At 39.2% G+C, this 27,089-nt stretch overlaps 1 protein-coding gene across 3 annotated transcripts in view; it reads right to left on the reverse strand.

The window, feature by feature from the left end:
• Positions 1-27,089, reverse strand: part of cacna1c (calcium channel, voltage-dependent, L type, alpha 1C subunit) — a 229,413-nt gene that overhangs the window by 144,494 nt on the left and 57,830 nt on the right. For all 3 annotated transcript variants that reach the window (XM_086269682.1, XM_086269683.1, XM_086269681.1), the window contains exons 2-3: positions 16,865-17,297; positions 9,998-10,103 (exon numbers count right to left, since the gene is read on the reverse strand). In XM_086269682.1, coding sequence (XP_086125808.1) covers positions 9,998-10,103; positions 16,865-17,297 — 539 coding nt within the window. The remainder of the gene's footprint in view (positions 1-9,997; positions 10,104-16,864; positions 17,298-27,089) is intronic.

The raw sequence follows: 27,089 nt of genomic DNA on the forward strand, positions 1-27,089 counted from the left end.
GGCTAAGCACCATGTATGGAAATACTGCATGCCAACTACATTTTTTTTATTTGTCTTTGCTAGTACACAAAGTACTGAATTAATTTAAACCCTGAAGGAGATGATCAGACACACAGACGTGTGGGACGGAGAGATTTCGCAGGTCTTTCCTCCCCACTGCTGTCAGACTCCATAATAAAGACTTTAACTGATCAAGCACACACATCCATACATATGCAATAATACTAAGTGCAATAATCCTTTCTGTCATCGTTGTATTTTTACTCAGTTGTATATAGTATTTGTATTTGTATTCTATTTTTATCTTATTGTATATTTATTTTATTTTATTCTACTGTATATAGTATTTTATTTTATTCTATTCTGTACAGTTGTGTACTGTATTTATTCTTATTGTATTCTAATTTTTGCCTCATAACTTTTGCACTGTCCACTTCCTGCTGTGACAAAACAAATTTCCCACGTGTGGGACTAATAATAAAGGTTATCTTATCTTATTTCATAGTAGTCACCAATGTTCCCTCTAAGCTGCGCGTGTGCGCAATTGCGCACTGTTGGCACGGTCTCTGCGCACAAATCTAACCTGAATCGAAATTAAAATTAAAACTTTAACAATTCTGTTTTGCAGTGTTAGTAAGTAAGTGACTGGCTGCTCCCGTATATAATTAGAATGATGCCACCTTATCCCATAGTCCAGCCAATCACACGATTTACATTCCCATATACCGAGCTAATCAATGTCGTTGACAGGCTATGGCAGCGTCCTTATGTGCCGACACCGGTGTTTTAGCTGGCAAAACGGCGTGGCTGATGAGGACTGACGCCACGTTAATGACAACGTGTACAACCATTGGAGATGTGAGCAGGACATTGATGGGAAAAATGTGGACTTTATACCAGTTTTTAAATTGTGTTGATAGGCCACGTAAAACCAGAATTATGATAAAAAATATTTGCTATGTTTGGTTTTCTTCCTGAATACTATCGTTGTTTATATTTACTGCTGGAAGAAACAGTAAAAACGGCGTTTTATAAGGAAAAATCTCGAAAGCACTCTCCGCCTGTGAGCAAAGATGAAACCAAAAAAACCCTCCACCCTTTCCTATTGGTCAAAAAATGTACCATGTCGACCAATCAAAAAATTATATGGCAACGTGGCATTTAGTTGTTAAGAAACGGGAGGAAGTTTTAGGAGTGACGGCGGTGTTTTGAGATGTGAGAGATTTGCGACGCAAATCTTGTGTAGTTAGTGTGTAGTGTAGTCAATAGTTTTGTTGTGTGTGTCAGAACAATGAGGCGACTGCTGAATGTTACAGGTGTTACAGGAGTGATACATCTCCTGCTGTCAGGCCTGCAGGTATCAGGCTGTTGTTCTCCTTTATGTGGACAGAAATTATTTTTTGGAGTGGCACAAATAATTTGTGTGGCATCAAATTTGATGCAGAACAGCTGATTGTTCTGTAATTATTTTGAAATGTTTGTTTAAAAAATGCCTTGGCTGCATTTTTAGGTAAACAGCTGCAAAAAGCTGTGTTGTTTGCAAAACTCAGTCATTTTTTTGAAGACGTAATTGCCCAACATTTGTCTTTATATACTGTATTTTGCAGAGAGAGTTACAGAACTCTCTCCCAGACCACAGCTCATACTCATAATACAAGTCAGAGCTTTATAAAAAATAAATAAATAAATAAAAAATTTGTGTTTTCAAAATTGGAGTTCAAGTTATTTTTACCTCCAAAAGTGTTAACATACTACACAGGTCATTTTTTTTTTAATTTTCATTGTAAGTGGGCTAAAGCAGTTCATTAAAAGTAGTCTAACATAGATGTAAATGCTGTAATTTGATTATTTTAATATAATTATAATTTAATATAATTTTAACCATGTGACTTGGATGGATTTGATGCTGGCATGACCACAGTCCACACGTCTGCTGTTTCTCACAGTGGTCCAAGGGATCGCCCAGGGAGCTCAGACACATGGAAAATTAGATGGAACATTGGTAGTCACTCTAGCAGAAAGAAAGAAAAAAAAGCCCTTCCCTGTGCATATGTAAAGCAATTTGTTCATTGCCAAACCAGGTAACAGTGGGTTGCTAGTGGCAAGTGCAGGCTGTGGCTGCAAGAGTCACCGGTTGTATTTCGCACTGCATCGTATGCTATTCAATTCAATTCAATTTTATTTATAAATCACAACAGCAGTCGCATCAGGCCCTTGTTGTAAGGCAAACACCCTACAATAATAGAGAGAAAACCCCAACTATCAAATGACCCCTTTTCACCAAGCACTTCGCAACAGCAGCAGGAAAAGCTTCCTTTAATTAAACAGGCAGCTATATGGACAAAAGTACTGGGCCATCAACAAATTACACCTGACCATGAAGCCGCTGGTGCACTGTTTTGATGGTGATGTTAATGCTAGAGGAAGTTTGGAATTCTGAAATAATTAAGTCAGCAGAATCTTTTACACACTATGTGCTTTAGTGCTCGACGACACTGCTCTGTGGCTCTATGTGGTCTTCCACTTCTAGCGGAGTTGAAATATATAGAAGGGAAAAGTTTTCACTTGTTGCAGGTGTGGTATCCTGTAAAAAGTTTTAAAAAGTTTAAAAGAATAAATATAAAAGTTTTAATTCAGTAAATGGACTGGTACTTGCATAACAGCTTCTACTCAGTTGAGTCTTATTCAAGCAACATTCACACACACATTCATACATTATCTATGCCTAAGTGCTTTCTCTGGCATCATGGGCAACTTGGGAGTTAATATCTAGCCCAGGGTTACTTTGACATGCAAGCTACAGGAGGCAGGGATCGATCCGCCAACCTTTCGATTAACAGATAACCTGAGGATCATAGCTGCCCTCTGTGAGCTCTTTAGAACGACCCACTTGTTTAGTCAGTAAAACCACACTGGATGGCTAGGTGCTTGATTTTTGGGGGTCAGTCAAAACATCCTTCACTCCCACCTAGTTGCTCCAATCTCTTGCTTAAAAGTCATTTTCTGTGCAACACCGCCCCACCACACACACACACACACACACACACACACACACACACACACACACGCACACACACACTATCACTATCACTAAAAGAAAACATAGACCCAATGTGGTTAGATAAGTGAACATAAAGACAGATGCTGATCGTTCCTTGAGGTCTATAAATAGACATTCCTAGCAACCAGCAGAGTAGCACCCAATGGAACAGCATGTCAACTTGATCCTCTACAGCACGAATGATGAGATGACAACAAGACAAGTGGAGAAAGACAAGTGGAGAGTCTAGAGTTTACCAGGCAATATTTGGAGGAACATGCAGGTCAGAATTTAACATAAACAATGGCTCACTGGCCCAGGGCCAGTAAGAAACCCTATCTAGGCAAATGCTTACTGTAAGTACCAAAGAAGCAGCTTTTCAAACTATGCCACTCTATAATTTCACCTTGTAAAAGGTTCTTGTCAAAGGGACCTTATGCGATTGCAAAAAAAGAAGTGGTTCGTAGTGTCATGATCAACACAGTAAACCTCGGTAAAGGAAGGCAACAGAGCTTTCAGTTTGGGTTTCTGCTGTCCAGAGAGATAACTGCCTATTTAAGTCCAACTCGCTCCAGTGATAAATAATACTTAATAACTATGTGCAATATAAACATAATATATACTAATGGGTAATGGAATTTTCATTACTTTAATTAAAAGAAAACTAATCCAAGGATACATATAGGCCCATCAAGAGGTAAAATCTTTGCAAATACAATCCACTTTCAAATTGAACAGGCACAGCCAATAAAAAAATTGTTATGCAATCATCAGAGATGAATTTTGAAGTTATGTACAGTGAATTAATCGTACATGCCTATACCTTTGTCCTGCTCTGCCATGTAAATATCGTTTTAGTTCATCGTTAAGTGTTTGACAGGCAGGGTGTTATAATATGAACACACATATATATAGATATATATTCAAGGATTGTGGATATAAGTTAGATTGGTGTGAAATTAAAACAACAAGAAGCTTTTATGAGGTGCATAAATGCTAAAAATGAGTTATTTTAGCCCTTTGGTAGGTGGTTGCTAGGCATCATGATTACATCATAATATCTGATATAGATAAGAACCTTCAGGGACCTAAGATGTACCAGTGTGGGAAGTTTGGTTTTTCAACTCTTGATTGTATGGGAGTTTGCAGACCAGCAGACAGGCAGTACTTTAGTTGTTGTAATATGTAGCAAAACCTGTACCATAAATAAAGGAGGTGGTTAAAAAGCAAAAATGTGTCACTCAATATAGTTTAGCACCATAAACTTTAAGAAAAGAGAAAAATCCTGTTTGGTTTTAAAGAAAAAAAATTAACCGTGTTAACAAATACTGCTGTTGATAGAAAAGCAAAGATGAGACACAGAGACTGGGTAGGAGTGTGTATGAGATGTGCCGGGGTCCATTACCCTCAAACAGGTGATTCATTTATACAAAGGTGCTCATTTCACATGCCTTCTGCAGAGCCGGCAGCTACTTCATCCAACACTGAAGACTCCGTCACGCACTACAGATACACACAAATATACCCCTTGTGAAACGCAAAAGAAATTTAACTAGTTATGTGTATTTGTGCACACAGGATGCCACAGCGAGCTGACAGTAGCTCTCTTACCCCTCCTCTCAATTACTCAGTGTCTAGTCTGATGTATCGATTAGCTAATTGCTTTGTTATGGCAACATTATTCTGTCAATCTAAAAGATATTGATCTGATTAGTCAGAGCAGCGAAGTAAAAATGTGACTGAATAGAACAAAGGCGTTGGTGGGAAAGAGAGAAGCGGTGAAGTGAACGTGTTTAAATTTAGCCTCACATTTAAATTTTAAAAATTTTACAGTTAAAAAAAGAAAAGGAAAAAAATGTGGTCGCTAAACTTAACGATCCAAAGTGCAGCATATATATCCTCCCTGAGAGAAGAGACTTTCTCACACTTTGGTTCCTATCCTTCCCATCTGTAACCAAGGACAGATGAGGCGCATCACTACGGTTACCATATCCATGACAACCTCTCCTGCTGCTATTATTGGGCATGTCGTCAAGGAGACAGAGCGGCACATTATGGGATGCAGACAGAAATAGAAATCTTGAACTGGGAGAAATACAACAGATCTGTGGTATTACATAACAAGGACTTGCAAACCTACTGAGGGGGTGCCACACTGAATCTGAAACTCAGGTATGATTAAAGCAGGGTTGAGGGGGAGTATATTTATAAATACATTATTACAAGTATACTTAAAAGTATAACTGTAAGAACATTTTGAATATTCCTCAGTTCCATTTGTAGTTGACGGCAGCTACTCTGCAAGTTCTTCTTATTTAATGCCAATGAAAAAACTTTAGAAGACAAGATCACAGGAATGGACTGATGACAGGTGGCATCGATCATTGGGTGGACTAAATAGTGGATAGAAAAAAAGAGAAACAAGTAGCTTGGGAGTGTGTCATTGCTGCAGTGAAGACGGTAAGGCAGAAACTTGTGCAAATGGATTCCAAACTGCAACAGCCATATGCAACCAGCAGGATAATTGTATAAAAAAAGGAGAAATGGAAAGAAATAAAACTTTTGGTAAACAAACAAAATCACACGGGACTAAACACTTAATGATAAAAATAATAATGATAAGCTACATGGGAAAGAAAATTAATGGCAGCAATATCCAACAAGGATGGAAAATGCTACAACAATACTAAATAACAACACAAAAGGTTAAGGTTAAGCTGTGAGGAAGGCAGTATTTATAAGACTCCCGTGGTTCAAACTAACATTATAGGGCTGTCTCACAGTCTGCAGCACTGGAAAGGTGACACTAACTTATCTTAGTGTAACGGGAATGATCATGCCACTGAGTTTCCTGCTGGTTAAACAATATGGTCACAGGTTCCCTCTTCCTAAATGTGCATTAAGAGTCATTTGGGCCGTTAGTGTCCTTAATCAAAGCAGCTCTGGATAAAGCCATCCTCTAAATTATTATGTGAATATAATGAGGATCACAATAGACACTCTGGCAAATTAAAAAGTGGAAAGTAATATGGATTCTGGCAGTCTTTGGTTTAATTACTGCTGTGCAAACACAATGAAAAAAAAAAGCTCAATAGGGCCAGTTGTTAAATAGCGTAAACATAAAGAACATGCTTAAGAGGCCCTTATGGCATTATCAGATGAAGGCACTGTTATTAAATATGATGTTCTCATTCTGACATGTGTTTGTCACAAAAAAAACACCAAAAAACATTTAAAAAGCATTAAACGGTGTATCGGTTTAGTGGCAGATGTTTGAATAAAGACAAAAATACACTCACTGGCCTCTTTGTTAGGTACACCTGTTCACCTGCACATTAATGCAAGTATCTAACCAGCCTGTCACATTTAGTCATATAGACAAGGTCAAGATTACTTGCTGAAGTTTAAACTGACCATCAGAATAGAGAAGAAATGTGATTTAAGTGCCTTTTACTGCCTCATGCTCCTTGGTGTCTGACAGATTACCTAGTGAGCAGCAATTCCCTGAGTGAAATTGCCTTGTTGATATCAGAGGTCAAAGGAGAATGGCCAGGGTGCGTTGAGCTGATAGGAAGGCAACAATAACTCAAATAATCACTTGTTACAAGCAAGGTTTGTTGAAGAGCATCTTTGAGACACATACAACACATCACATTTTGAAGTAGATGGGCTACAGCAGCAGAAGACCACACTGTGCGTCAGTCCTTTTAGCTAATAAACAGCAAACTGAGGCTACAATTCACAAAGGTTTGCCAAAACTAGACAACAGAAGATTGGGAAAAATGCCACCTTGTCTGAAGAGCCTCGATTTTAGATGGTAAGGTCAGAATTTGGCATAAACAGCAAGTATTGATCAATCCCATCTTGTATCAAAGAGTAGGCTGCTACCGGTGGTGTAATAGGATAGGGGATATTTGTTTAGTACACTTTTTTACCCCTTAGTAGCAACTATGGAAACTCCAACAAATTATCCCAAACTTGTTTCTTAAACATAACAATAAGTTCAATACACTCAAATACCTTCCACAGTCACCAGATCTCAAACCAATAGAGCACCTTTGGGATGTGGTAAAATGGGAGATTTGCCTCAGGGATGCATGACTGACAAATCTGTAGCAATTGTGTGATGCTATGATGCCAATATGCACCAAAACCTCTGAGGAATATTTCCACCACCATATTTTTTGTACCGTCACACATTTGACGACATCTGTGTCTGAGTGAAACGAGATCTGAACCACTGATGCCTCCACACATTAATCAGCCAGACAGCTGTGCAATAGATCTATCCCCCCACCCGCCTAAAAAAAAAAAGTACTTTTTGATTTAAGTTGCCTAGTTGTTAATACTGCACAGACACAGACACTTACATATACATGGTTCGCCTGTATATTTAAGACTCTGGTCCATCTGCGCACTGCTTCCTGTCTGTCAGAAGGTTATAAAACTAATTGAGCACAGCTGTAGTGGTTGTGTGTGTTGTATCTGTTCATTAACTTAGGAGGTGGGGAGGGGCCACCCGTAGGGTCCAAAAAAGAAAAAAAAAAGAAAAACTTGGCTAAAATATATGACTTGACACTAGTTTTGTTTAGGCCTTGCATTTTATCTAACAGTGTTCCTCACAGTGTGCCAGGGCTTTGTGCTTTATACGGTTTCAGAACACTGAAGCCCTCTACGGTGCTTCCATACGGTGGGAAAAACTGAGAGACTTATTACACAGTTCAGATTTCAAGTAAAAACCTCTTCTGCACTGAAAGACAAAATAATATTTACATAAAACAGAATTTCCATTTGGGTTTCCAACATGAATGACTGCGCTAGCTGCTTTTCACCTGAAAGTTCAGCCTTTCTCGATGCCTCTGAAGGATCAAGTTCTGTCAGTCTGTGCTGCTAATCTTATTAACGGTTTGATAACATAAATAGAACCTTTCAAATTATATGAAAGAGTGTGATTAAAGAGCTAAAAAGCAAAGCGTGATAAGCAGAGAGAGTAGGTGATGGGCATGGATCTAGAAGATAAAAAACAGCTGTCTGTTTGCTGACTCATATGCACCTGCTCTGACACTGTATCTTTATGCGAGAAATTAGAGGGTTGGCATACAGTTAAACAAATAAAAACAAATATTTAATCATTCACAGATGTGCTGTAAGTCCAACACAACATTATGAGTATGCAAGGTGAAAAAAGCCTAAATGGGGCCTCTTTTTCTGCTATTTGTATTCAGAAGACAAGACGGAACCATTCTCCAAACATGTAGAGATGTGTGGAAATGTGAAGGCCATAGTAAAGTGTGAGTTGTACAAGATATCCTTAGGAAGAAGGAAAGAAAGAGTTGGAAACAGAGTGCCAGATGTTACAAGGCCTCAGAGGGATTAGTCTCCTCTAACTATAAGGTTTTGTCTGCATACAGGATTTTTTGGCATCTCCCAAAGAGGTTTTAGCCAGAGCCAAAGGAAAGATCACCAGCATTATATTAACATTCGTTTTTAACCAAATATAGAAGAATTCTATGAAATAACAAGAAAATGCATAGATTTCTGTCACATGAGTTAAAATAGACTCACTATTTTAACAGTCACAGTCAAGCCCTAGAGATTCGAGCCAGGAAAAACCCTGTAACTATACACTGGCATACATTTGCCAGCTGACACACACATTCACACATATGTGACGCACATAAATCACATGTACAGTCGAGTCTAAAAGTTTGGAACCACGCTGAATATCAGTCATAGAAACCTGGAAATCCTTTGAGCACTTGGAAACATTTTAAAACACAAGAAGCTGAGACGTTAAATGTGAAGAATCAAGTGTGCTAAAGGAGGGCTAAATAGAGGACTTCTCAATATGAACTCATGGCTAGGCTGAAGGATTCTTAGGGGGAAGTGTAAGTCACATCAAATGCTTTGTGGAAACTGGTTCAGCTGTTTCCCAAGCACGGTCAGGCAGAACAAAACTGACCACATAATCAAAAGATCAATACATCAGGCATTATTTTCACTGAAAGACAGAAAAGTAGCTTCACCACAGTTGCGGGATTTGCTAAATGAAGTACACAACACTTCAGTCCACTAAAGTGGACTGTAATAATCTGCAAGCACCTGACCACAGCCTCACTGAGCATTTATGGGGACACTTTATGACTGAAAAAGCCAAGCATTCCTAACATCACAAGAAGCTTATCAAATCGTGGCTGAGTTTAATGTGTCATCATTGTGGTTACTGTCAGTGTAGCTCTGAAACCCATTTAAATTTTTCAAAGGTTTAATACAAAGCTTTTTATCAACTCTTAACATATGAATGAACAATGCAAAAATACAATTTGCAAATCTCTTTTTATTAATAACTCATTTTTTCTTCAATATGTAACATTTAGTACAATATGAAAGAAGAAAGAAAGAAAATCAGCCAGTTAAAACAAGTCAAGTCAGGCCACCAACAAAAGTTCGCAGTTCCTCAGTGCAGACCAAAATGATGGTTTTGCCCACAAAAAATGAGGCCTCATCTTTGAGCAGATTAACCCACAAAGCTTTGTATATTTCATACAACTCTGAACTCAAGTTAAAAGTTATAATCAATAACCTTTTCAAAAAATTAGGGTAATTCCATGCCCGTTTTCCCCAAAGTTTCTGCCTTTCATTAATTTTACTCGCTCATTCTTATTCTGTACCTTCGCTAACTTGGCAAAACCGCATACAGTTCATGACAGTAAATCATACAAGGATGAATCAACTGGAAATGTGCAAATTACACGCTAGAACGCTAAGGAAAAACAGCAAATGCTGCTAATGAATTGCTTAATAAATCACCCCCTACAAACACAAGGTAACTCAAGTGTCAGGCCGAAGCAACAGGACTGCAAAAACATACCCAGTGAACCAAGCAGCATCTATTATACCAAACCGCAAGCGAGCATACTGAGCTGTAAAAGAGCTTAAATATCATGCACTACTCACCAAGTTGGAGTTGGTGGCGTTCGAGTCATCCTCAGGAAAGGGGATGTAGACAGCTAAGGCCACACAGTTGGCAAAAATTGTCATCAGGATGATGATCTCAAATGGTCTGAGTGAAAAGTTAAGGTGGAATAGTGTACACAAAACAAGAGATACAGAGGCATTTACATAGCAATGATTATCTTGGTTTACTTGAGTACACTTTAAAAACATTAAACTGAGTCAAATACATTTCTTCTGCTTTTGGAGTACCTCAGAGTTGGTTTTAAAATCTGTGATGGAAAACACAAAATAATATAGACTCTGGTTTCTGACCTCCTTGTATAGAAAAAGTCTTCATATTAAGCATGTTGTTTCAACAGAGAAGTATTTTTAACCACAGCAATACATCTTTACATAAGCATAGGTATATATAAACATCGCAGAGTGCACAAGGAGTGTACACAAGGAGAGAGATCAAAGTCAGTGAGTTTGGCTTTTTGTTAACAATGACACACGCTGGCTTACTTAGAGACCTCTTTGTGCGTAGTGGAGGGAGGCGAGGGTTAGAGAGACGCTGCATGGCCTAATATGGGTGCGGCAAGGAGCAGGCCTGTCGCGTGGAAGACGGGATGAGGAAAGAGTGAGAGCAAGATGGAATAAGAGAGGAGAGACACAGAGGGCTTTTATTTGGAACGGTCCTTCAGAGGGGAGTGACCTCATTATTTTGGGCCTCAGAGAGAGAGAGAGAGAAAGAGAGGGGTGGGAGAGAGAAGAGGGCTACAGATAAAGAGAAAGAAAGGGAGAGAGTGTGAAGGAGAGATAGAGGAGCTCTGGTTTTCATCAACACAATTACAAACCGCCACTGCTGTCACCTCCCTCCACCTTCTTCTTGCCCTCCCTCTTCTTCTATTCTTACCTTCCTTTTCTTACTTTGTTCCCCTCCTGTCTGCCTTCACTCTCGGCTGCATATCAAATTAGTCTAGACTCCAGACCTCAAGGTATAATGTAAACAGCAATGTACTGATGACTCGAGCTGTCAAAACCTCCAATCCTGAAGACAAACCATCAGCAAAGTCATATATATTAGCTGACAGTAACATATTGCATCATACCGCGAAAGCAGTTGGGTTTTTTTTTTTGTCCTTGAGACCAGGGTTTAATTATTCACTACACTGAATCTCACTGTTGGACTTGGAAGTGGCAGTTTTGCAGGTGCTGTAACAACTGGTAAATTAATCTAATCAGCCAATCGCTTGACAGCACTTCATTGCATTTATACATGTAGACATGGTTGAGGCCACTTGTTGCATAAGAACATCACCAAAAGCACAACTCATAAAACCTTGAAGCAGATGAGCTACAGGAATTGAAGACCACGCTGGATGCCACTCTTGTCGGCTAAGAACAGGAAACTGAGGCTATAATTCACATGGGCTCACCAAAATTGAACAATAGAAGATTGGAAACATGTTGCCTGGTCTGATGAGTTTCAATTTCTGCTGCTACATTCAGACGGTAGTGTCAGAATTTGATGCAGAAATCATTAAAGCATGGATCCGTCTGGCCTGTCATAAACTTCTTATTTAGAGTTGCAGATGGTAAAAAATAAATCAACATTCAGATATGGTTAGAAGTTTACATACATTCAACATGGGCATGAATGCCATGGTAATTTGGGGGTTTTAATGTTTTCTTTGAACTGTTCCAGAGTGGAATGATTCTGCAGCACACATCTTAAATGACTTTAAAAAAACAAACCAAAAAAAAAACAAGAATTGGATGCAAAAGTCTGAATTTACTTTGGATTTTCTCGTTTTAACCCCAACAAGTTCTACAGATCACAGCCTTATAGTCTTCTGAAGTATTGCTTGCAATAGGTTTAGATGACCAATAAGAAATGGGTAAGTAATTCCCCAAAAATGGCCCCAACAATTTTAGCAATCATACTACTTGCACCATTAATAATTGCTGTGTGACTAGAAACAGACCTCCTATTCATTTTAGAGGCTTAACTTCTGTTGTAAGAACAGCACTGTAAACACATAAAAGAGAAAGAGCTTCAAATTATTACCATCAAGCAAATGTTTTGTTTATGTTTGGATTAAGAATTGACTCTTGAACACCATCGGCCACGAGATCATTCAGCTCGTTCAGCTTGGGACCAAAATGCATCAAACTTAATCACTCACCCTTCTACCAAGGGCTCATTAAACTCACTTCAGACATATGGGGACCCACTGAAAAATAGGCCTGTGACTCATTCTGCATTCCTGACCCATAATTTCAAAAACCCTTGAGGTCTGCTTCCATCAGCATGATAATAAATCTACTGTCTGCTGTGCTGTTGAGAGCAAAACAACACTTGGAGGAAATTTGGGAGGTCTGTACCAAATCTATTCGTAACGTACATTAATTAGCATAACAACAATAGCAATATGCATCTTTAAGACCACAGGAAATAAAGAAATATCACTGGGAATCAACATTTTGCTGCAAGCAAACTGAGAGCTCTAAAATTAACCAGAGTAAATAAAATTGAAATCAACATCCATGAAGCTGAGAGGCTTTTACGGCTGATACATATTCTGCATTCTGACAGGCTAACTGTGTTGCTTGGAACAGAATTTCACTTTGGGATTGCATCCTAGTACCCCTGAAGCTGTTATTTCTAGAGCTTCTCTCTGTACAGTTGGATCACATAAACGCCACATACAGTTTACAATAACTCAGATAATCTCTTATCTTTTCAAAAGCCCGTAAGGAATCTGGGCTATACTTATACTATCGAGGAGAGTGAGGTTACTTGTTATGCTGATATCCCGATATCTAGTTTCCTGAGTTTGAAAATGTATACGAACAGTGCAATTCTTCATGTAAGCCTGTGGAGTTTATTAGCTGTAGCTGGGAAGTGTGTGCATGCATGTGTCTGTTTGTAAATGCGCTAAATAACACCTTTTGAAAATGACAACTTAGTGTGATTTCATATAGAGAACATGGTAGTTAGGAAGATGTCTCTCTCGCTGACCTTGCAGCGTGCAGGTAATGTTTCCAGGCTATAATTACACAGCACGCGAGAGCACTGTGTGTCTGTGTTTTAGTCCTTTATCATCTGTGTTCAAGTACGTGTGTGTTCTTCAAGAGTGTTGCTGTGTGTTCTCTAATCTGAGTGTGTGCTTGTGTGAGCTTAGACAGGCCCCATTGACCTGTTGAGAGCAGCAGCAGTTGTCATGGTAACAGAGGAGGAAAAGCGGAGGATTTTGGATCTCTATCTCCAGAGACAGAGGTACTCACAGTACACAGGACATGCACGCATAAAGCCTCACATATATAAACAAAACATACACCAGAGTGGACACCGAGTCACCCACATGTTCAACAGCATGCCCGCACTGCAGTTACGAAGGACATCCCATAGCAGGGAGGTTAAATAGAAAAGCAGAAAAACAAAGACTTGGTGTTAATGGTGTTAATTGTGTTTCTTCCACGTTTCTTCGTGACTCAGAGGCCATGCCTTTTTAGCTGCAGTTTTCTTTAAGAGCACATTTTAATGTCCATTTTCTTTCTGTCACCTCACCAACGCTCTTTTCCTTCCCACACTGAGCAGTTTAAATGAATGATTTCAGGGAATTGTGGCTAATAATCTCATCAGTTCACTGGGTTAGATTGTTCCAGCAGCCCTCAGGGTTTATTCATGCTTTTGGCTTATATTTTCCAGCTTCTGCACAGCTGGACAGTTGATAGGTTATTGGCACGATAATGACAGATACACAAGGTGACCGTCGGGACAACACGCTCACCGTTTCCATAAACAAACTCAATAATATAGGTCTGACTCCACTTTCATGAATTCATGGCAGATTCACAAGTTAACCTGCATGATGGAGGGAATCTATGTAAATGGAAACTTTTGTTCAAATTAAAATTTGTGAAACTTAAGCACTTTTTTCGTTGTAGTTTTTTGATAAATATAGCCTGTAATGTCAGGCTCAGACGATAACAATGCCCACTGTGCCAGGCTAGGCTAGGTTATAGTCATAAAATTTGCTTTTTGATGACTGAAAGACCTGAAAGACGAGAGTCTGATCCTTGACTATTCCTGCTTCCTGTCTTTCACCATATTCATGACACAGTTGGAAAGGAGGCTCTAGCTAGCAATTTACAGGAAAAGAATGTAAAGAGACATTAGCAACTAACCACCTAGCTAAAGCCAAAGTATCCTTCCCATTTTGTTTTTCCAGGTGTAAAGTTGTACAAAGCACAGCTCTTAATACTACGAATTTTGTAGTATCCACAATGGGTTAGTGGAAAATCTAGAAAACCTTACATGGTGGGGCAAAGCAGGGGCAAATTACCAAAATATCCACAAAAACCATTTAAAGTATCATTATCTCATCTAAGAAAACAAACACAAAGGGATTTTTCTACAAGTTTTAAAGCAGAACAACTTTGCTCACACCGTGCAGTACTCACTGGCAAAACAATGGCACAGACGAAAAGTATTTTAAGGACATAAAAGTTGGGGCGGCTGCTGGATGTGGCAAGTTTCTACAGCAGGGGGCCAGTTGCTCCCCTTGCCCCCTTTAGATCTGTCCCTGCTACAAAAAGAGCTAGTATAGCATATTCATCTTTCTGTCTGGAAGTCATTAGGCAGCCCAAATGCAGTGTTGTTTTTTGTTCATTAACAGACACTAAGGGGTAAAACAATTAACAGTAATGCACAATCTCAGCTTTCTGATCTGGACATTATCAAGTAGTCTGAACAATGTTTTTCAGACTAGCTTATAGTGTGAACATGTGAGGTCCATTAGAGCCTATAATATTATCAACACTGATTTATTGTGACTTGTTAATTTGTTAATGCAACCCACCCAGCACATGCATTAAAACACATACTTCCTATATCTTCTTCTATTTCCTACCATTTTGCACTGCTTTCTACTTCCTTCCTCTTCTCTTCCCTTATGATCCTTCTATTCTAAACCCACACCTCTACCTCCTTCCCTCCACTCCACTCACTATTTTCTTGTTTACCTTTTCCGTCCTCCCCTCAATCTCTCACTCCCTCCGTCCCTTCTCTGTTACTCAGCTCCATTATCTCTCCTGTCGACATCAATGTCCTGCCCACATCCCTGCCTTTCTCATTTTCCTGACCCCTCCTTTTCCTCTCCTTCTGTTCCTCTAAGAACCGTGTGCAATTGTGCTCTTGCTGAGTCGAGGCTTATGTGGACATGCACCTACTATTGATTATTTTGAGTGTGACACAGGCCATTTCTGTCTATCTCTCCATTTCCCCGTCTCTTTCGCACCCTGAGGGAGAACCATGTCATTATGTTCAGGAACTTAAAAATAGATTTTAAAAAAACAAAACAAAACTGGAGAAGCAGGGTTGAAAGGAAGAACAGTAAGAATTTGGGATTTGGGTGGACAGAGGGAGGGTTGGCTATTAAATGCTGAGACTCCTAGGTGGAGGATGGGGGGTGGGGGTAAAGGATGAACAGAGGTGTGGATGGACCTGGGGGAAAGAGGATAAATACACTTTGAAATAGCAAGGGGAGAAGTGTGAAGGAGGGATGAAAATGAGACAATTTTTTCATCCTCCTGTGAGAAAACAGAAATAAAGAATGTAAGATGAAAGAGAAGAGTAGTAAAAGAGGGAGAAGGGCAGGCAGAGGAAGGGGAGAAGGGATTAAGACTACTGAGTGAAGAGGGAAAATCACACTTATTGAGAGCTAGAGGACAGAGAGAGATTGATTAAAGCCCCATACGAATGGGATTATCATTATGGGGGGGGGAAAGGGATAAAATATTCTCAGTGGACCATGGAAATTTTTACTCATTGTCCTGGAAAGAAATTTTAAAGTTAAAATTAAAGAATGGGAATGGATGTCCAGTAGGACAAAAAGGCCCAAAAGACATACATAAATCCACTTTGAAATAACAGAAAAAGACGCTTCAGAATCAGCTTTTTGTAAATCCACCTGTGCATCCTCTACCAGTTATTAATCATACATATAAAAACATCAATTAGCTATAATTCTATTTTTTTATGACATGCTGTTCCATCTGCGTCTCTCCAATAATTTCATCCTAAATCTAAAAAACAAGGGGGTGGAATATGGTTGCAGTAAGAACTGTATATAAAAGATGGATGTAGCTTCTGGGCCTTAAAGGTGAGCCAATGAGGAAGTGCTTTAAGCTTGTATTCTATACAATGGCCAGCAGAGGGAGAATATCTTTTTCTTTAGAAGTCTGGGAAAACTGTAATTGCCCCCCTTGCTCTATAACCTTTGCTAATACTTTACTCATGAATTTATGGGCTTTTGGGAAGGATTTGAATCACCGTTTGACTGACAAGTTTCTACTCTGGGAGACTGCTATATATATATATATATATATATATACATATATATATATATATATATATATCACTTACTCGGATTCACCCCTTTCTCATCACATCCAGTTTTAAAACTCAAAAATGCCAACAACAAAAAAGCTTAGCTTGAGGCTTCACAACGGGACAGGACCAATAAAGAAATACGATCAGATAAAGTCTGTGGTTTGCAGTTGAAACATATTTATCCTACATGTATATGTTTGCACAGGAACATTATATATAGTTGTAAAATATAGAAATGTCATCATATAACTCTCCAGTACAATAATAATAATAATAATAATAATGGATTGGATTTATATAGCGCTTTTCAAGGCACCCAAAGCGCTTGATAAAGATGGGCCATAACCCTTTACATTTTGAAACTGACATGGACAAATTCTACTTTTAACTGATTTTCTTTAGACTATGCAACCAATTGATACGGATCTGATCTATGAGAAAGCACTACACAGGGAACAACCCTTTGCCCATAGTTTGTTGAAGGATACTTCCACTCTACGATGCTGATGCAGGCCCTGCGGATAGGATTCTTGAGTGTGAGGCAGAGTAGCGCTCGTGGCGGCCTTGTGGCTGTCGTTGTGGTTTGTTTCTTGGGTTTAGCGGTATAGTGCTGTCTCTTCCGTTGCGTGGAGCTGGCCGTGGAGATGGGCCCTCGCCCTCCGGACCCAAGCCCCGCCCCTCCACCCGATGCGGCATTACCCATCATCTTCGCCTGCCGCGCGGCATCGATCGCCGCCTGCCAGCTCAGGGCTGCCCCCGGTGTGGGGATGTGCTCTGGAGCCAGACCAACCACGCCCACTCCATGGTTGACCCCGCCCCCTCCTCCACCATGGTCGCCATGGCTAGTGCCACCACTGTGCTCATTGGTCAGGCCAGGTGGAGGAGGTCGAGGAAGAGGAGGAGGGGGAGAGTAGTCGGAGCCTGGAATTGAGAAAAAGAGAAAAGACAGAGGAGACAGGAAGTTAGCTACATAAATTTATGGATTACTTATAGAAGGGATTTGCTTCAAAAACTGTTTAGTTTGTTGGTTTGTTAGATTATTCTGAATATTCTGAAGAGGCTGGATAAAGCACAAACTCATCAGTTATGATGCCCTGTACTTTGTATTTTTGTTAGCTATCGAGTTCAAAAGAGCTAACCGCTTTAACTGAAAGTCTAAGGTCTTGACAATGTTGTGATGTCTTCATCACAAGCCATCAAATGTAGTACTTCAACATCCATGTGAAAGACTTGATGGCACTAGTACCACTTGTGCATGGCTGGATCCCTCAATCAAGAATTTAGCAATGTCTACTTGGGGAGATTAAAAACAACTGAGTAGCAAACAGTTCTTTGGGTGTAGTTGTAGGGAACTAACATGTTTAAAATGATAGGTCTCCCAGCTTTAAAGATTAATACCCACTGAAAAATCCAGAACGTGTTTAGCCCTGAAAAGAATAAGACTGGGGACAACAAATGCTTGTATTGAAATAAAAGATAAAAAAAAGAAGAGAGAGACAGAATTACAATAATCTCTGTGAGATTACATAGTTTTACGCAAACAAATCGTGGGAATAAGACGGTGTAAAACAAAGACACCGGATTAACCATACTGTATGCTTAGCCAGATTAAAGACAGTTATAATATCCTCTCAGCCCTCCTTCTCTCTGACAACTCAGCAAATGTTTCCACTGTGCATATAGATTATACGCTGAAATTTTATGCAAACAATTATTATTCACACAAAGCCAAGCGTGCAAGTGCACATGGAAATTTTCTACAGATGGAAGAAGTAACAGTGCTTTGCAGAGACAAGGGTATGTTTGTGAAACAGTAGTCAGAGCTACTGATATCAAAGCAGAAAATGTTTGTTTTTAATGATTAAAAAGAAAAACTAATTTTAAAATTGTTAAATTGTTTGAACGCAATAGATTTAGTAGATATACTATTTAATCATACAAACTGGAATATATATCATTATCTCGATGTTGCAGTGCCATATAGTAGATCACTAGATCTTTTAGCACAACTAATGCATGGTGGAAATGAAAAGCTTAATCTTTGTAGATTTAGCAATGTCGAATTCGTAAATCTCATAAAGTGAAATTCTTTTGGAAGAGGAAGAATCCAAAAGTTAAAGAACCTCTGTAAAGTTAATCCATCCTGTGCTGTTGCAACAGAGATAAGGAGCTAGAAAGACAGAGGAAGGAGAAATGTGAGTGGGTTCAGAGGGAGGAGGAGGAGAGAAGTAGATTTATCCTACAATTACAGGGCATTCACAATGTCTGCTAAAATCCTGCTCCTCTCACTTCACTGCTACAGGTTTTTACAAATGCACTCACACTGGGCGATGGCCTGAGGGAACAGTACATCACATCCTGAGGACTATAGTGACTATAACACATGCACAGAGTGTATATACATCTATCGCCTAATCATCTGCAAGTGCTGCTTTCTTACTCAGTCACAGTAAAGTAAAAATAGGACAGCAATATCCCTGTGACTAGGGAAAATGGATGGTTGCCTGGTGATTGGACTAAAAAAAATTTTCGTATTCAGCGACTGAATGCAAGTAGTTGCGGTGATTGATTGTCAACATGTCGTAATCCATCTCAGTCAGTCTGTGCCGATGAACGGAACTGGCCTGCAAAATATTTTTAACATATTTGCGTTTATAAGAGTTAATTCGCATATCATCACAAACAAATTGCATGTAATTGCCAAACTGATAGCCGACTGATAGCGTTTCATCGCCATCTTGAAGCGTCAAAGTTGTTTTGAAAACAGCAGCTACCTGCAAGTGGTCACAAACCTGGTCCTTGTCTTCGAAGAAACTATTTCAAAGGCAACAAGATTATAAATTCATTGTGACTGTAGCATTATCCACAGAATTTGACTCATCAAGAGCAACTTAGAAGGGTGCTGGCAAATCTCACATGCTTTTTGGCAATGTAAAACATAATAATTTATCCCTTACTAAAGATATATTAAAATTCATTACTGAAGTTGCTAATTACTTAATCAGTATAATTAGTTCCCTATTTTTCTTTCCCTCTCTTTTTAATCCATGTACCATGCCTCTAACAACAACTCTTAAGCCTCAACAAGCACACTGAATCTTCAAATATGTACAGCTACTGGACTCTGATACGCCCATGAAAAACAGTACAACCATCTTAAATGTGCTTGTATTTAAATGCTACTTAAGTGATCCAAAAAAGTCCAATATTTATATAAATATGCATGACAATGATGATGATAACTGTGTTAGGCATTCAATCATAAAAACAAGAAAACACAAATATTATACACACATGACAGAAAGAAACAACACACTGGACTTATTTGAGAAGTTAGTTACTAATTTCAGCATTTTTTGCATGCAACTGTGGCGTAAACCATAGATAGATAGATAGATAGATAGATAGATAGATAGATAGATAGATAGATAGATAGATAGATAGATAGATAGATAGATTTACTGATGCATTCATGGTAGCAGGCCTAATTTTATTGACTTTATACCATTAATAAGTTTAATGTAACCAAAAAAACCCACAATGGTACAGCTAGATATAGCTATATTAAGACATTGTAGAAAATTATCCGTAGCCTACTTTGCTTAAATGGCCTACAGTGAATAAGATGTTATGCGCATACAGCTACATTTACTTTGCACAACACATTTAGAAATATAGCAAAGAGCTAGCTACTCTGACTCACAGCTATCACCAACAAGTTAACTTGGGATCAAGGACTTTTTGCAGCACTGCAGAAGTCAAGACACAAAACCATAATACAGCAATGACATAAAAATAACTTAGTAGATCCTTATAATACTTGATTTAGCATGTTTACATGCCATAAGCTAGCTTAGCTAGCAACTAACACGACCTTCTGTTGGGATTAGTGACTGAAATACAACCAAAATGTAGTCTTACTGTTAATGTTATATGAAAATATGAATAGATAGCCATATTCCACTCCTTATAGTGATAACATCCGTCATTTGCTTGGCTTGTCATCCTTAAGGAAAACAATATAACTCAAAGCTAGCCTTTTAGCGAACTCTTATTCATTCTTAGTATTTATTGATATAGCGGTTTTGCATTTTCAGACTTTTCTGTTATGATTTGTTCTATTAATAATGTAGATTGCTGGTTTTATTTGTGTATGTGGGTAAGTTGTTTTTTATGGCAAGTCTGCTGTAATATTTGTTTGGATAAGTGCTATATAAATAAACTTTATTGCTTCTATTACAAAATAAACTGCGATGCCCTCAAGGTAGAAGTGGTCTTAAAAAAAACAACAAAAACAAACAAGCAAATGCAGTAAGAAACAACAGCACCAGATCTGCAAATATTTAAAGAGTAGTGTGCTTTGAATAGAGCAGTCATGCCCAAGGAGGTGCTCTTTACATTTACCAGCAATGAAGTCACTTGGTATCAGATGCAGCTGTGTCCTATGAGAAAAACCACTGTGGTTTCAATTTTCGAGCATATCTTTCATCTCATTACTTGGCTGAAACTGCACTCCCCTCATTTATTTATTTATTTTCAATAAAATGAGGGGTTGATTTTAGAGATTTTCTTAAAATCAGCATAGTAAAATTTTCTTTTATCAAACATGCATTTTGGCTCTGTCTCAGATGCTCCTTTATACTGGAGCATATCTTCCTTCAGTGCGAGTTAATAACTGCTTCCTGACTTCTGTTGCACATCATCATTTCTCCTTTGCTCTCTATCTCTCTCACAAACGCACACTCGCAAACACACTCACACATAATCACTTTCAGCATATTGTACTGCTGTGTGATCAGTTTATCTCACATAGCCTGCTCCTCACACAGGGTGTACCCCACCGAGAGAGTGTGTTTGTTAGTATGTGTGCTGTATGAGCGAGTTTGAGAGGATTAGAGGCAAGTAAACTTTAATAATACTAATCTGTCTGACCGCGTGTCTCTCCTGTGCGTCCGTCCTCTCACATGCATATGCACGGACATGTGTTTGTGTGTGTTGCACAAGCTTATGTGACCGACTATAATTCTATTAGCAGCTCTAATGGAAACACAGCATTCCATGGAAATATGATTCCTAGAGAAAGGGAGAGGTGGGACAAGCAAAGGATGAGGAAAAGGATGGAGGATGAAGGGAGTTTAAACCATGAGAAAGAGTGGGATGAATGGAAGAAGAGGCTGAAAGACTAACGAAGGGGAAAACAAAAATATATGAATGACATCAGAAAAAGCGAACAGAAAAAAGTGTAAAGGACTTAAAACCACTATTGTCATTACACAACACTGTAATGGCAATAGTGGTTCATTTTTATGCTGTTATTGTTATTGTTATTTTAGTAGACTCGCAGACATAAGGTTCTTCATTTTCAACATCTATCCACCACAGGTTTTGTGGTGTAGCTCCATTTAGGCCAGGCTAACTCATCATAAATGTTCTTTTGTCTGTGCTTTCATGTTACTCTGATGAATATAACTCACCTAAACATTGTTGCAAGACTAAGCACCTGCTTCCAATAGCAAAGGCAAGCCCCAAAAGCAGTGACCTCCCCCAGCTGAACCACACCGCCAAAACTGATCAGAAACTGTTTGGGAGCCTCATCGGTGCCTCAGGCTCTTTGCTGTGCTTCTCAGAGTCCCCAGATCCCAGTCTGTACAAGCATCTGCAGCAAGCAGCAGAACAAAGCCAGTCCACAGAGGCCAAACCCTGAAGCCCACAGGACCCAAAGGATCTGCTGCCAACGTCACACCGGGAGACAACACAGGGCACCCCAAGGGGTCCCCTCCCTTGTGGTATATAATAATAATAAACTAAAAATGCATGAGAATTAAATGAAACAGTGATGAATTTATCTATGATCTTCCAGGGATAAATCAGGGTCAAATCAATGAATAGGAAGCAGAGGGACTTTATACATCCAGCTTTGTACTGTAAAGACAGTCAGCATTCACTCTTAATGAACTTGAAGTGAACCTGAAGTGAAACTGAGTCAAACTTCACTGTGAACTGAGCTGGAGACTGTAATGAGCCGTGATTCAAACTAAAGTCAGTGGAGCTGTTATCTACTTAAAGATAAAGACTGGCAAAAGATACTATCACTGCAACTCTAAGCACTCTGCCTCAAAATATCATTGCTGCTCTGCACTTGCACACAGACAGTATTCTCCAGATCGGTTGGTCTAATTTTGGTTACCAGCAAAGTACGGTTCCTTTGCAATTTACAGTGTCAATAACTGCATTAGTGGAAAGCTTACAAAGTATTATGCCACTTTGCTCTGTTAATTGGCTCAACCAGATAATGAACAAAGACAAGGACCAATCAGATTATGCCATCCAAAATCATTCTCAAGTCTTTCCCTCAATCTGGTCTTTTTTCCTCGCTTCTTTTTTCACTCGTTTTTACACTCTCACTCTCCGTCTGCTTTTGAACAGGGATCTGCTTGAACGGACAGTAAAGATGCAATTATCAGTCAGTTAACTGATGATGACACCTGATCACACACTAATTGAGCTAGGGTCCACACATGCAGGCACGCACAAACATGTGTCACCTCTAATAAGACGCAGAAAAAAACTAATATTTTTGTGGCGAAAGCTGGTCTGTTTTCCATCTTATGAAAATACTATCTCCTTTGTTTTAAGTGTTCTGTTTCCTCCTCTCCTATTTTTTTCCTCCTCTTGGTCCTGATCATTGCCAAATACCCTCTTAAAAGCCTGCCCTCTATCTTTTCATCTCTATTTCTTTCTCCTTCCCTAACCCGCACCTCCTCATCCTCTCCTTCTTTTCCCCTTCCTTCTTTTCTCCCTAATCTATACAACTGTCACTCCCTCCATTGACTCTCCAGCAGCAGACAAGTTCATTTTCAGTCGTGCACCCTTCCTCCATTAATCTACCCCCACCCCTCGCCCATCGCCTCTCCATTTTTCCCTATCTCTCTTGCCTTGCTGCTTCTCACTCTTTCTCCCATCACTTGCCTCTCTGTCATCTCCAAATAGCTGACAATTATTCTTTCACTCCTGCTCTCACCCATCTCCTTAGCTGAAAAGAGAGGTTAGCCCATAACTAATCAGATCCACAACACCGCTCCTTCCTCGCCGCCTGTAGCAGTCACCTTCGGCCTCATGCCTGGACTAAGACACTAAGCAAAAGACGACACAAATAATTATTTCAGTGACAAAGATTGTCACTTCTTCCACGCTTTTCAGATCTTGAATGACATCCCATCACGCTTAACCCTCATTATCGCTGTCATCGTAAATACCAGTTGTAATGCTAATACTACTTTTTAACCAATTTATGTGTCATCCACTCACTAACGCGCACACTTACACATACATGGAGCGAGTGTACTCACAAATCCCAAAGCAAGTTAAAAGGTTTATGTATCTGTTGTACATACACACAGTCTACTCCTTCATGTACACACTGTGTGTGCATATGTGTGTCTCTCATTTGTCTCTCTCTCACACTGTCCATATGTGCCCATTATCTGGCCGAGTGAGCACGGCACACAAACACACACTCATGCATACACACCTGCTACCCTCAACACACACGCACACCTGCTCCCCTTGAAAAATAAGACACATACACACCTGCTTTTCTTAATCTATGATACTCCCCAGCAGACACACACACACACATAAAACAAGCAGGACATGCATGTAATTTACAAGGAAAATACACAAAGTGGAAATCACATGCTTGTGATTGGGGCATTGCTGAATAATCATGACAACCAAACAAACTGAAAATTTGCCACACTGCACAGAAAATTTACTGTTAATGGGCAAAAGGGCAGCCTATTGTCAGGAGAAATTCCGGCTCATTTAGCGCACACTGAAAGTAAGATGCTTCTCATTGGTTTGAACACAACCAGTCAGCACACACACCTCTGGCTCTTACAGCTGACGTAGTTTGTCCCACTTTGTGATGTCAAACACAAAGAGGTAACAGCAAGACATATTGACACTTTTTGGTTATAAATAATAAACTAACAACAAGTGCGTGTATTTGTGTTGCTCAAGCCATTTTTTTATTGTAATAGTTATTTATTGGTGTAAGCATTAGCTATAAAAATCCTGTTGATTTATTCATTAAACTAAGCAAGATACCTGGTGATGAAAAGTGAAGAAACTGTGTATGTGGATATTCCACACAAAAATGTAAATGTTGTTTGAATTATGCATTAATGTCCTGTATTCAACACTGCATGGGTTCAGCCCTCGCTCTGTCAATCATGATTCTAAAGCAGTGATTGGTTGTTGTCTCCGTATTCCCAGGAAATCACAAAGGACACGTCTTTAAAGCACAGGGTAAAAAAATAAAATAGAGCTCTAATACTAATATATAGTAGTACAATTAGTTTTCAATCTGTATATCCAGGATTTAATACTGTGTGATAAATCCACCACTCTCAAAACAGTCTTATCAGTGGTTGTTTATTCACACAAATGCCGTAGCTTTCAGAAAATTAATAAAAGAAGTTCACTGCGGGACTGTAAATGTAGCTACTTGCAATTTATCCCTTTTGAAGTGACACTTGTTACAATAATGACACATTATTTTAAATCCTCAGAGGTTAACTTTAAGCCAAAGATAAGACGTTGATTTTAAGTTGTTTAATACTTTGAAAGTCAAATCAGCGCTTGGCTGACTAGTTTGAGTCTGAGCCACATCCAACGAGGTCTTATTTTTTCATGACACAGTGAAATGTGAATTCCTCTGAGATGATTTTGGGTTTTTTTTTAAGTAACTTTAATAAATGTTTTGGATGCTGAGAGTCCTGAAGGTTTGGCAACAACAGGATTTTAGTTAAGGTAATAATCTGTTGTAATGTAATGTCTCGGGCTTCTTCTACCTGTCCCTTCAAAGGAATTATTTAACATTCTGGACAGCATGCTTATTCCATATCTAAATAAGTGATTAGATTAACAGCACTCTTCAAGGAGCACCCCATAAGCTTAGTTTAGAGCCTCAACAAGCTTACAGTAGCTCTGTCCAAATTCTGCCTTATAGCCTCCCTAAACTTCACTTCCATTATATAGTTTGGCATTTTTAGACAGTTTCTGTGGAGTGATTTCAACTACAGTGTGTTTCTTCTTCACAACCTTTGAGTGGAAATGAGTTTAAATATTGTTTGGCAATAGTAGTAAGATCCCTGGTTTGATTCTTAGAGGAGACATAAATCTGTTGGGGATTGTGTCAGGAGCTCAGATTTGTGAAGCAGCGTTTTAGTAAGTCTATCTCCGCTTTTGATTGGCTGAGAGCTAATTAGCATGGTCATACAGCCTATTCTTTACCCAGACAAGACCTAAAAACATGAACGCAACAGTCAGAAGCCACTTTCTGTCTCAACATTGCGCCATTTACCACTATAGGTGTCAAATAGAGTCAGCGAACATCTGCCCTCTAAGTGATGTACAGTAAAAGTCACTGCAGAATGACTGGGGTATAATACATTTCAAACAGAGGGAGTGTGTCTTAATAGCTGACAAAGCATAGACACAAAGGACAAATGTGAGGGTGAAGAACGTGAGCGAAACCAGTGGAAAGGATGCCGAGAAATAAAAGAACTTAAAGGAAACAGAAGCGTGAACATGAGGAGGAGGAAAATAGAGGAGAAAGTGACGTGTAGAGGAGGAGGAGAGGCAAGAGGAGGAAGGTTCGTTCGCACTGCCTCTCCATGCCGACCTCGCATACACGAGTATTCATGCACACAGCGCAGGCAGCAGATATTAATAACTCCTTATTAATATTCATCTGCAGTGGAGAGATGTGAGGCCAGAGTAACCCAGATACGAACAGTTTTCTCTACCTGTCTTTGTGTGTGCGCGTGTGTTCCTTGCATCTAAAGTTTGTGATCTCTATCAATCTCTGCCTTAGCAATGTATATATTAACCATTTATTGGACATATTTGCTGGCTAAAACAACATAAAGAGTTAATTTCCTGAACTCTGATAAGCCACACTCCCAATGCAGAAATTCTGAATGCAGTAAGGTCAAAAGCTAAACCAACAACACACAAGTTCCACACAATAGCATCACTAACGAATGCATTTTCTCCTTTTGAGATACAAACACGCTTAAACAAAGTGGCATGCAATATTTATTAGTGGCAGGTTCCACCTTATCCACTCTCCTCCACAACTCCTGTTCGGTCCTTTTCTTTCTATTCTGCTTTTGTCTTCCTGTCTGGCTCACCTCCCACTTCACATCTGCCCTTTACTTTTGTAAAGGCCACAGTGGGCGCCTGCATTGTACAGCTTATGCCATTCAGGCATGTGTTCATCTAAAGAGCCTTTCTGTTAAAGTAAATGCATACATTTTGTAATCCCACTGAATGGAAATCATGACCTTGGCAAGGTCATTTTATGCAAAACCCACTGAGCCTTGCCTGTATAGTGCAGAATCAAGTCATTGCAGGTGGCGTGATAGTGGTTATACACAGGTTAAAATAAATAACCATCTACTAGAGGATCAGCACACTGCAAAAGAAAAATACAAATCACATACTGCATACACCCTGCAGCATCTGTATTAGCAATTTTATTCATTAATGTATGTATTCATTTAGCTCCTATAACTATAGTAGCAGGTGTGTGACACAAATCACCAAATCCTAGATTGCCTTTAACAATACCCAAACCTCAAGGAGTACGATAGTTGGAAAGACTGTATGTCTGTGCAGGTTGTCAGTCATCCTGGTCATGATAGT

This window comes from Aulonocara sp. 'chitande type north' Nkhata Bay, linkage group LG17 (assembly GCF_057382095.1).
Source record: "Aulonocara sp. 'chitande type north' Nkhata Bay isolate Kocher_YH1m ecotype deep benthic linkage group LG17, A_spYH_male_GT1.1, whole genome shotgun sequence".
Taxonomy (NCBI): domain Eukaryota; kingdom Metazoa; phylum Chordata; class Actinopteri; order Cichliformes; family Cichlidae; genus Aulonocara; species Aulonocara sp. 'chitande type north' Nkhata Bay.